The following is a 12,619-nucleotide window of genomic DNA, read 5'->3' on the forward strand; positions in this document are numbered from 1 at the left end:
ATTGAACACTCCTGCTGTTACTCTACAAATTGCTACAAAGGAAAACTTGGTTAGATTTAGGATGTATGTTGTACAAAGAGGGTGGCCAAACTTTGGAACATGGGACCAGGAAGCACGTGACATCTCAGTGTTTGGAGATTTGACAGTCATCTGTACAAGGTGCTGAGCAATGGGTCTATGTTGGTCCTGGATTAAGTGGGGTTTGGATGGTCTCCAGAGGGCCCTTGCAACCTTTTCCTTGCAACCAGTTTTGTGCCTTTTTTTTTTTAAAACCTCATTTACATTCTCGAAATATAAAACCAAATTTACAAACCTTGACTGAATTCCAAAATCAGTCACCAAAAACTATCTAATATTTACTATGCTCTGATGCCACTAGTCCACTCTGATAGAATCTACTGCTGCACAATCTTACTCTACACCTGGACAAAGCTCAATCAAGCTTCAATTCTGAACTCTCTGAATGCTATATTTGAGTCTTTGAGTCTGGTGTTTCAAAATGGCTACAGCACAATTGATGTTCATTTACCCGTATCTATTAAAATTCACCCTCCTCTTATATTCCACTTGTTAATAGTGAAAAATGTGCTATTAAACTGACACTATAGCTTCATTTCATTAAATTAACAGGTTTTACTCAGCCTTTTTATTTTCAGGACAAAACCTAGAAAAATGAGTTGCAACATGACTGGGTTAAGTGTATGTACAGGCTAAGTATGAAGGGAGCAAGGTCTACATTTCTGCTAATGAACGTCTAGCTAGGGTCTGCCCAATCCTCTCTGTGAATTTCTCTATTAAATGATGTTCAGTAAAGAGTTTCAAATTTGTCCAGTACAAAAAGGAAAGGTTTTGCATTCTTTGTCTAGGAAGAGCTAAGACCTGAGACAGCAGTAAGAATTCAGCAGTAAGCTGCACTGGCAAAGGTGGCAAGTACAGAATGTAAGAAGGCAGAGCACTTCTTTAACACCTTGCCAAATCCCAAAGCAGCGTCTGTATTTGAATTTTCTAGTAGTAGTCAAAATGCACGAAGCCCAAGCCACATTTCCTTTCCCTGTTTGGGTGTCTTCCTAAACAGTATGTGTTAGTTCCCCCCCTACTTAAGGCAGTTCAGCTTTCTCTGACAGCAGTCCTTCATTCTCTGTCCCAAAGGACACCACCCATCCAACCTCCTGTGCAACATACCTTCAGGTCAGACACATCTCTGTAGCACTGCTCAGAACGAGTGTGATCAGAAAGCTGTACATTCCAGAAACAGGGGAGCTGGTAGACAAGGAAGGGATTTTGCTTGATGACTGCATTGAAGATATCCTAGCAGAAAAAAACAGATATATATTTGGGTATGTTGTTTCTACTACGTGAGGTGATCTCAACTCCCCCCCCAGCTGACTGTCCTTCTCTGCCTCACAGACAGAAATTCCAATGGTGATGAAAGGTGAGGTCTGTAAACCTTTCTCCATAATTCTGTTTCCTTGGGGAGTGCTATTAATCTAAGGGGTGATATATGGATCCAAACAAGGGGAACAAGCTCTCCTGATGCACAGAGCTAAGGGACTCCAGCAGTTTTCATTCCTCTTGTACTGCTGGCATGAGGTGTGGTTCCTGTTCTAGTCACCAGGGAGAGTAGCTGGCAGTAAACGACACAGTGCCTGCTGGCACTAAGTACAGCACCACTTTTTAATAAAGGGAAGGAAAGCGAATCTGGCAGCTACACTGCTTCAAGGTTAATTACTGACGTGACTTTAGCTAGCACTTTATTGTTGCAACAAGTTCTCCAGGTACTTTATGGAGAAGGCATGTAGGACAGACCCGCAGAGCAGCCTACAGCATGAGGGACAGAAAGTGTTCTGCCCCTAAGCAGCCGTTCTGTTAGAGAAGTTACAAGGACAGTCTGTGGGTAAGGTAGACACAAGACACAAGCAGCCTTTCTCTGCTCTGCAAAATTCTGCCTCATTGCAGGTATTAGACATTGACTCAAGACATGATGGAAAACACAGCAAAATTGCAAGGATCATTTTAATGAACCTTAGGAGCTTTTGGATCACCCTGCAAAGACGTTGTACGAAGTGCACATCTCCATGTGCCCAGTGAGGAGTGTGCTTCCTTTGTGGTGACTGGTCAGGAGCCAGATGTTGCTCAGGAAGAACAAGTGTGTAAATATGATGCCGCATTGAGTTAACATTTTCAAACTGTTGAGCAAGAATTATTGGTTCAGGTCTAGTATTACATTAACAGGGTTTCTGGGTTTAAACTGAGAGCTGGCAAGAAGCACAAATTTTAACACTATATTTCTATGTTTAGGCACACTATTTCTTCTCTTGGTCTCAGTTTCCTATCTGTTGCAGGGAGACAGCAGTACTTTTGTCTTTATAGGGCTGTTGTGGCAAGGAGTACATTAAAAGACATCTGGGACTCATCTACCAGAAACAGTAAAGAAATGTCAGGAGACTCTTCAAACTAAAGTCTGATTAGACAATAACCAGTGGGAAAAGACAGAGTTTAGTTGGACTTCTGGTGTCTGGAGAGTTCTGTGTTAAAGAAGGGAGGACAGAAAATGAAAGCTTGAAAACCCCTTTTGTGTCTCCTATGAATCATCTGAGCAGAGGAGTGAAAATGTCAGTGTAGTAAGAAGAACCTTGTGACCAAATCTCTGTTTTCTTCCACATTTTCCCCAGAATGATTCAACAGATGGTGACTACAGGCCCAACAGCTTTCCCTTGCCTTTTCCCACATCTCATCCCCTTTCCCTTTCTTTCCTTCCTCAACTCATGGCCCAGTGGCTGTCCCACAGCCCTGCAAAGTCCTACTCACCTGGTCAGCCAGTGAAGTGGACAGCATGCTCATCAGCTCCCGTTCAGCTGTGAGTCTCCACATCTGCTCCCACTTCATCTTCCGCAGCTTATCGAGAAGCAGCAAGATCACCCCTGCAGGAAACATGGGGCAGAGACAAGGAGAGCCCATGATGTCACGTGCCAGCCAAGGCCCACCCTGCCCACGTGCTGATTCAGCAGCTAAAACAGGACATGGAGTTATCTGACACATCTGATCACAGTCTTTGAAACTTCTCTGAGGAACAGATTATCAATGCTGGTTACAACCTGGACCTTGAGAGGGCCTGCCATTAAGGCACCAACTATCCACAGAACAAGATCCTCAAACTGGAAATTGTGGGTGGGAAAAAAAGTACCTCAGCCTGCACTGTCATTCCTCAGCTGCTCTTTGGCCAAAATTCCTAGTGTACAAGGGAAAAGAAATGTACAGCAGAAGAAATGAAGCTGGATTGAAACATCAGCAAAACCTCTCCTACAGTGTCTTAAAAAAATCTGCTTGAAAAATGAATTCAGAAAGGCTTAGATAAGAGTGCTGTCATGGGGAATGAATGCAGATTGAGGGACCACAAAGAAGCATCGATAAACAGCAGCCTTGCAGGCTGACAGAAACCACCTAGTAAGAGCAATGATGGGTTCTGTGTTGTTTCACATCTTCATTAGTGGAGGGAGGAAGTAAACAGAACAGTAATGACATCTGCAAATGACATTTAACAAGAGGTCTTACAAAAAAATATCACGGCAACTTAGAGAACTGGAGCAGCTACACAGAAGAATACGAAATGACAAAAAGCAGGCACTGGGAAAAGCTGCCTCAGGGAGTCCAAGTTGATAAAACTAAAAGTAATGAGAAAAACAAAGGAAATGTAGTCAGAATGCTTAAGAAAAATTCTCTTAAAATGACTGCGGTGAAATAAACTAAAAATGGCAGATAAAATACTTTATTTCACGAGTCTTTCCAAATCAGAGTACACGAGGATTAGAAAATGTACCTGGAAAAGTGCTGCACTGGTTGGGAAAGGACATAGGTGGTTCCAGTTCCTTCCTATATTTAGTTTCTATGACATGGCAAGTTTCTTTCTAGTAAAACCTGACACTGCTACTAATAAAAAGAAAACCTCTCCTGGCAGTGAATTTTGTGGCCTATTTTAGTTGTGTTTTCCATTTCAGTCCATCTGGTTCCCAAGGATGCTGGAATCCGTACTGGAGGGATACCCTTTCATTTTCAGTCAACCCTTCTGCTTCCAGCTGTTGGATTGGTAAGGGATGCATTGTTACAACGTGCTACAGTTTATTTATGCCAGTGTGTTTGTCTTCCCTGCAGCATAAGAAAAGCCTCTATGCAGTGTGTGTGCATGAGCTTCTAAGAGAGCCATTATGCATTGTCTGAAATTCCACATCAGAGTGAAGCAGGTTCCTTGTGCTGCAGCAATAAACTGGGTGGGAGATCTCCTCTCTGGCAAAGGAGATCTCCTTTGCTGGCAAAGAACTCTCAGCTTTGCAGTGAAATGCAACTGAGAAGGTTCTTTATTAACAAAAATAAAGAATAATGGTAAGATTTAGTTAACTGTAATAGAATAATTTTTATAATTTATAGACAATAAACCAATCTTTCTTAATATCTCTAAGCTGAGGAGGAAAAATGAAGATGTTTTAATATGTGCAGTATTCTCTGATTCTTCTTGACTTCCACTCTTATGCTAGCAGCAGATTATGGCATTGCAGCTAACAAGATTATGCTGTCCTGAGGGGCTATCATGGTAGCAGCTGAGAGTAAAAGAGGCAGATGGAGTGAAAAAACTGGAATATATGTGAGAAAGGATGTACTAAATTATAATGCAATCATGGCTATTGAAAATATTCACAAAGTTTTAATGTTTCACCATCAAAACTAATTTCAATGTGATTTCTATTTTAATTCACCTGCAGGCTTGAGTTTAACACCTTTGTACAGTTTCTACTTAGGCTTCTAATTTACTGTGGCCATAAAAATAACTGCTGGAGAATATTTATAGCAAGTTTAAATATTTATTCATTAGTATTAGTGAGAATAAGATATTTCTACTAAGAGAAGATTTTAGTACTATTCACTTAGTGTTGTTAAGTCCAAAAGCAAAGCAAAAGCATGTGTTTTGGAAACTTTTAAAACAGTTTACACAGAGGAAAAATTACTCTTTTTGGAACAGTGAACTTCAGGTTCTCTTCTATATTGTTGTGTTGCCAAAAGCAAACATAACAAATGAACTAACTTCAATCTGCACAATTAGTTTGCAGGCAAAGTGTCTGAAATAAGAAAAGGAAAATATTGGCCTCAGGATCTGCTTCCCTCAGAGTCAAATTGACTGAAATCTCAGACTAAATTCAAGATGACATACAGCTGAACATAAGGGGAAATGGGACTTGCTCTCATCTGCTGTGCTGGGGGAAGAAGAGACTGGAGGAAAAACAAGAAATCAAAGGAATATTTTATTAACATGTGGCCCTAGGCAGTGGGGCTTCTGATCTTTTGAGAAGTGCAGCATCTTCCTGCCCTAACCTACCTGAGAAAAACAGAAGGAAAGCTTGGCAGCAAAGAAACAAAAAGAGAAAAGTGGCAACCCAAACAACTCATAAGTATTATGAGATCAGCCACAGAACATCCTATATCCTTTGTCCTGAGGAAATAGTTCAGGCATATTCAGAGATGTAAATATCTCAAAGATCTCGGAGAAAAAGAATGCTTTATTACTAAATTTGTGGAAAACATCCTAGTCTAGTTATAACTTGAATGGCATTTCTCTCCTGCTGCTTGACGAGATTTTGTTTGAACTACCCAAATTTGACAGATTCTGAATTGCTCAAACAGGCAAACAAACAAGAAAGCAAACAAACAAAGAAAGCAGTTTCTCAAAAATGTCATTTAAGGACACACGAAAAAACCCAGCTCCAAAAACAAAGCAAAAAACCTCCCTCCAAACACAAAATAAAAGTAATTTGGTGAATAAATTGAATAAAACAGAATTAACATATTTGGATCAAAATGTTTCATTTGGAAAACACTGCAAAAAAATTTTTGCTAAGTTTTAAAACCCAACTTGCTCTTAAATAATTTTCATCTCAAAATTGATACAAATTAAAAATCTTATTGAAAATTATCACAAAATCTGAAAGGGAAAATAAATTTTCTGTTTTGGGTCTAACCAAACTTTGTGAGTCACCTGAATTTTTTTGTCCTTTTCCAACCTTTTCCCACTTTTTGATTCAATCTAGAACAACTTTTTTGTTCTTCCAATGTTTTCACTACGCAATGGCTTCCAGAGATGCTTTAAGGCATATCAGCAAAATTGTTCTTGTTTGTTTGTTTTTCTTAATCTGCTGCAGAACAAAACACTTAATTTCATTTTTCTGAACAGTAAATTGAAAGTCTGCAGAAAGATAAGCCATTTCCCTTGGAATGCTACCAAGTATCCCCACCTTCAGCTTCAGGAACAAAGACTACCACTCTTCCTGAAATTCTGAGAGGAACACATAGTAGAGCTGGAAGTAATAAACAACATTTTAACACAGAACAGAATCACTTAGAGAAGTTACAGTGAAACTGAACAAGCTTTCAAACTCAATCAATTTATTACAATGGGCCTTTTAAGGTCCTTGAAAAAAATGCTCAGTGCTGCGGGGAAGAAAATGTATCTCCTAAGAAAACATTTTCTGTCTCATCTTGCCTGTTCCTTTTGGGTGGAACAGGATACTTTTGTGAGCCTTTGAGGCAATGCCATCTTATGTGAGTAGCACCTCAGAGCCCATCTTTGTCAGGTTTTTAAAAATTCCTCTTGAAATTCGGCCTACAACAGTGAACAATCTACACAAATAACAAGTAGATATCATCCTAATACCCGAAACAGACAGGTAAGACAAGCTTCCAAATATATCATAAAGCAATAGTGAGTTTTAAAAAAATGACTGGGATTTTGCTATAGCTAAGCAGCACACTGAAGAGCACATACCAAACCACTGAGTCTGAGATGCTATAAGAAATAAACAGGCCTAAATTATGCAGATTTTGTAATAAATATCCGACTTATACATTTAGAGCAGTAATCTACCACGTTTTGTGGAACAGTTTTGGCACCAACAATTTGAATTCAGTTTTAGGTGCTATGGAAGAGACTTGTAGCTCTGCTGTCCCAGGAGAAGCTCAATGATAAAGTGCTGACTGCTGAGTATTCTAGCAAATACTTAGGCAACTTCTTTAAATTCTGGTTTATTGTACCTGAAGTCACTGGAAACAGTCCCAGTGTGTAATGTTAGGAATGTGACTATGCCTTTGCTGATCAGGGCTCCAGTGACCAGTTTGTTAAGCGTTTGGAATCCACTGAGCCACAGCTCCACATCACTGACTGTGGCCTCTGTTTTCTACTCACAGTATCAAGAGCAAACAAAAAATCACAAGTATATGGCTGCCAGGGATAAAAACATTAAATTAAATCTACAATTCCAAAACAAGCCACTGCACACATTTTAAAATTTACATCTTTGTGTGGATAAAATTCACTGCATTTATTTCACTTGGTTTATAGACCGTTGCTCATAATTTGACCAGCCACATCATTAATGTAATAAAGCCATATTTGTCTATAGCTTTTAACATCATATGACTGAAGAACTGTCATTCTAGCACATGTCTGGAGCATCCTGATACATTATTTAAGTATGAACTTACATGCACCAGCCTTCTTTTCTCAAAAAAGATTTTCACAACCTAAAAAACCCAAACAAATAAAAACTTGCAGGGATGCACAATGTGTTCACTGAGAATAAAGGATGATTCCACATTTGAACTTTTCTCTAAGAAAACTGAACAGGGCTGAGAAGCTGTTTTGAAACAAAGTGTGTGTCCCTCCAGGCATGGTGACAGAATGCAATAGCCCTTGTTTTCTCTGCACATGTATTAAAAGTGAAGTTGTCATAAAGTGCATTTTGAAATGTGCAGTCAGTCTGCACATTTGTTGTGTTGGGAGGCCAGTTCCTCCTGAAGCATTATAAACATTTTATTTACACTTCCTGATGACCATTTAATGAAATAGAAGACTTTTACTTTCTTCATTCTCCTCTTCCCATGTATGCTACTTTTCCTTAGGCAGAATTAAGATGAATGTTTTACTAAAGCACAGTTCCAACTTCTTATTACAGAGCTGCTCACTGTAGCTCAGAATGTCCCAGTTTTCTGTTTCTGTTTCTTTGCTAAGATGCTATTCTTCCTGAGCAATTGGGAAAAAGATAAACATATTTTTTAGCTTCTCTTTAATGACTTACACTTCTGGGGGAATTTCTCCAACTTTCGTAAAGCCCCAAAGCTGCTACAGAAGAATTTCCTTGATTCCAGAGTCTAGAAGGTCTGGAGGAGAGGAATCATGAGCCACAAACTTTTAGCAGGTCTATGGAGGAAAACCTCTGCTAATAGAGACCCTCCTGCTAAGTAACGCTGTGTCCTCTTATCTCCCGGAGTCTTGTGAAGAGAACTAACAATTCCACAGGCCTTTCAGAGGTCAGCAAAGAAAAATCATTTCTAGACCTGAAGAAACTGGCCCTCTCTCACATAGATTCCAAGCAGCATAAAGACCCAAGCAGTATAAATTTACACACTTTAACAGCCCAAATTGCTGAAAAGATTTGCCTAACACGCCAAACAACATGGCTGGCAAATAACAAATATATTAGAAAAATAGAAAATGGAAACTAGGGGTTATTTCCAGCTGCTGTACTTCCTTAGGTATCAAGGAAGACATAAAGGATAGTAGCCTTTCTCAAAACCCTGTATTTCCTGAGCCTGTGCCAAGGAGACAAAAACCATCTGTGAAGAAGCTCCTTACATGGCTTTTAAAAAGCTCCTGTATTCTCACAGCCTTTGCAACCTTGTGCACCCAAATTTCTCCATATAACAAGGAGAAACTACATTTTAGAGGCAAAAAGGAAATATTCCAGGAGTTCTCATTTGGTAAACTATGGAAATGGCTTCTAAAAAACCCTGTAAAAGGCACTTCATTAAAATATCTTAAAATTCAAAAAATTGGGAGAGTTTTTGCTAAGCAGTTTTAAACCTCAGATAACACATTCTACCTTCAGACTGAAAAGGGAGAGAAGAGGGAGGCTTCAGCCTTTACATGCTGTAGCACAATGGCAGTGACCACATGAAGCAGAGATTTGCCCTAAAGACACCTCACACCACTGCCATGTACAAGGATCACCTAACACTACTCCGTGTGCATCTCTGGATATGTCTGAAAGACACCATGAAGATGCCAAAAGTGGCCACTAGCTAGAAGATGGCCAGGTACACAACATTTTATAAAGCATTTTGAAAAGTGAGATTTAAAAAGAAAAGCAATGTTGGGTGGGGGAGGGGTCTGAATGTGGAAAATTTCTACAGAGTTTTAAAGAATTTTTCCTCTCTTCAACAGTAAAATTGTGGTAAGTTCTTAGACATAAGATTAGCTGTGGTTTCACTGGCCTGGGTGCTTAGGTGGCTTCAACAGGAAAACAAAGTTCTGATTAAACACGTATTTAGGTGACAAAGTCAGAAAGGATAATTTTTCGCTCTTGCATGAAAGAGGTAATAGGATTTTTCAAAATCAGTTTGGGCTCTACTAGAGCATAACTTCTAGAAAAAAAATCTGTCTTTATTTAAAAATTTACAATACTGCATAGTCTACCACAAACTTTGATAAGTTATTCCAATGCATAATTACCCTGATGAAGGGTGCTTCCCTTATTCTAATTTGAACATCTTTTTGAACTTTCAGTCATTTGATCTTGGTCAATCTTTGCTAAATTGGCAAGCCCTCTATTAAGAAATGTTATTTTCTCCTCCAAATATGAATAACCTAGGATCAAATTATCCTTTGACTTGCTGACAGATAAGCTCCTGGAGCCATTTTCCCAAACTTCATGGGAAATTCTCGACTATTATCCCTGAATTTTGCAAATTTTATGTCGTCATCTTTGACCTATGGAGCTTAGCCCTGGACAAGTAGCTAAATCTACATTTTAAAATTTAGGCAGTCCAAGAAGTGGTCCCCAGCACACAGAGCACCAAATCCCTGGCTGTGTGTATACAACTGTGGGTGTGCATGCACTGTTCAGGGTCTGGCTCTTTCCTGAGCACATCCTGCTGGCCACATTCATCCTGCACTGCACTTGTCTCTGAAGTCTAGTTTCTATTCCTTCAGTTTTTGGACATAACAATTATTCTGCCTGGATTTCTCAGTTTGGATGACATTATGAGAGAGCCATGTCTCAATTTCCTGGACTGGAGTGTTTTTTAGCAAGGAACAGAGAGTCTATGTTGTGTGCACTGGAGAATGTCATCAGGGCATGTGGAAAATCAATCCTCTGATGCCACATTTAAGAATAAGAAAGAGGTGCCAAATGGAATGTAGTCCTATCCATGCTACCTTCCAGAAATACTTCCTGAAGTGAACTATAAACAAATTACACTTATTATTATTATTATTATTATTATTATTATTATTATTATTATTATTATTATTACAAAAGACAGTTTGGTTCCTGAGGAAGATGGGGTACCAACTAATTTCTATGTCCTGTGGATAATCAGGGAGCCAAGAGTGAAGAATGAATTGGGCAGCTAAGTTACCTTGCAGGTATGACAGGAGTAGAAAGCCTCCACCCCATACAAAACAAACGCATCTCCTGTACTCATACTTGAAATTACTCTGGCTGTGCATGCAATGATCACACAAAGTATTTTGTCAATCATATCAAACCTGGAGTTCATCTGATTATCCATCTGGGACTGATTGTCATGTGTCTCTTAATTCTGAACATAGAATTCTTCGTGTCAGTGCCTCAAAACACAGAACTGTGAGTGTCACAACTCTACATAAAGCCAGAGGAACTAGACTTTGGGCGGGCTGTCCTGAAGAGGAATCACAGAATGACACAGACTGTACAGGGTTACTGTGCAGGAGGTCCAGTCATTGGATCTCCATGTGCAGGCATGTTTGGAAAAAGAGATCACACAAAGCTTATTTTTATGGATAAAAACTGATGAGGTTTGCTGAAATTTGCTGACTATTTGCCCTGTTGAAAGCTAGTACGTCTTCTAAAGTAATTTATCTCGAACTTTCCAGCAAAGAGCCACCCACCTTTAAAAGAAGAAAAAAAAATCTGTTTCTTAATCCTTGGCTCTTGTAAATCAGCTTAAGTCTCTTTAATGCAAGTGTTAGGCATTTATATCAGATCTGGACCTTATCCATGATACTTACCTATGTTTTATTTTTCCACAGAAAGCAGCAAAAAGTGAAAGGTAACAGGGACCACTGCTTTAAATTATGTGGGGCTTTTTGGTTTTGATCCTCTCAAAGGCATCATATTTAATAGGGGTCAAAATGTCAACAAGTTTTCAAGGTTTCCACTTGGAACTATGAGAAGAGGAAAAATGCACCCTGCACAGGTACTAATTATTTTGGCTGGCTTCTAACCTTAACATTGTCTGCCTTATACTTTCCATCATGGTGGAGAATACCTTTCAAAAGCAGTTTCCAGTATTAAGAGTAGTCCGCAAGGCTAATTGTAACAATGGGCACAGTGAGCAAGAACACGTCATAGCTTTTCTGGGTCTGGTGTTCACTCAGCACCTTAGCAACAAAAGAGGAGATGTGATTCACGGCTCAACCACCTGAAAAGTATTTCTTTCTGTCTGAATAACTATGAGGTTTGGAGTTTTGTGTTCAGAAAAAAGCAGAAAACTTCCTTCTGCCCTTCCCCCTCTTAATGGGCAGTTTATTGACTGAGTGAAATTCAGGAGGAACAGAACATTCTAAGAAATGGATTAGGGGAACGAAAGCAGCAGCACACAATGAACAAGCCTGGAAATTAACTACAGCATTAAAAAAAAAAAAACAACTTGGGAAACATAATCCTTCCTGCACAACCACTTATTTTCTAGTAACAGAGAGAAGGATTAGGTTCACAACAGAAATACAGGGATTTGCCTAAGGAGCTGTTTATCATCCTCATACAGCCAAACTGGGGTAGAGTTTGGGTAAGTGGACTGCAAGGAGCCTGCAAAGTTGGACTGCCAAGCTTGGAGGGCTGTGTTCAGCAATAAAACACTCAGACGGTGGTCACTACAGGGAGTATTCCACAGGAGTTGGTACTGGGCCTCATACTGTTTAGGATCTAGATCAATGAGCTGGAAATGGGATAGAATCCAGGCAATGTGTCTTAGGCAATGTAACACATGACACCAAACTGGGGGCCGTGGCCTAACTTCCTGGAGATGGGCTGCTTACTCAGGATCCTTGACTGCACAAGTGGTGGGTAAGAGAAAGCTCCTAAAATTCAACAGGAAGTCTTGAATGGGACTATTCCTGAATGGAGAGTACACACTTGAGGACAGGTGGATAGAAAGGAGCTTTCCAGGAGAAGTTATAATGGATTTGGTGGACAGCAAGCTGAACATGAGCCAGCAGCGTGACCTTGGGGCAATATGCCACATGTTGGGCTGTATTAGCCCTCAGGTCATGGGAAGTAATTACCACTCTTGGCTCAGCACAACAAATCCACATCTGAAGTACTGTTTTGGATTCCTCCAATAGATATCCTGACATGATGAAGTAAATCCATCAGAGAGCAACCCAAATGGTCATAGGCCTGGCATTCATGAGGAGAAGCTGGGAGAACTGCCCTTCTTCAGCCTGGGGAAGAGAAGACTGAGGGATCTCCTGTTGCTTTCTAAAACTACTTAATGGAGCCAGACTTTTCTAACAGATGCACAAAGACAGAATGAGAGG

General features: G+C 39.8%; 1 protein-coding gene across 2 annotated transcripts in view; it reads right to left on the bottom strand.

Moving 5' to 3' along the window:
- The window catches only part of LARGE1 (LARGE xylosyl- and glucuronyltransferase 1), a 272,408-nt gene that overhangs the window by 42,903 nt on the left and 216,886 nt on the right, over positions 1 to 12,619 (bottom strand). For both annotated transcript variants that reach the window (XM_063395775.1, XM_063395774.1), the window contains 2 exons: positions 2,809 to 2,921; positions 1,183 to 1,308 (listed from right to left, as the gene is read on the bottom strand). In XM_063395775.1, the coding sequence (XP_063251845.1) occupies positions 1,183 to 1,308; positions 2,809 to 2,921 (239 nt within the window). The remainder of the gene's footprint in view (positions 1 to 1,182; positions 1,309 to 2,808; positions 2,922 to 12,619) is intronic.

This window comes from Prinia subflava, chromosome 4 (assembly GCF_021018805.1).
Source record: "Prinia subflava isolate CZ2003 ecotype Zambia chromosome 4, Cam_Psub_1.2, whole genome shotgun sequence".
NCBI lineage: Eukaryota > Metazoa > Chordata > Aves > Passeriformes > Cisticolidae > Prinia > Prinia subflava.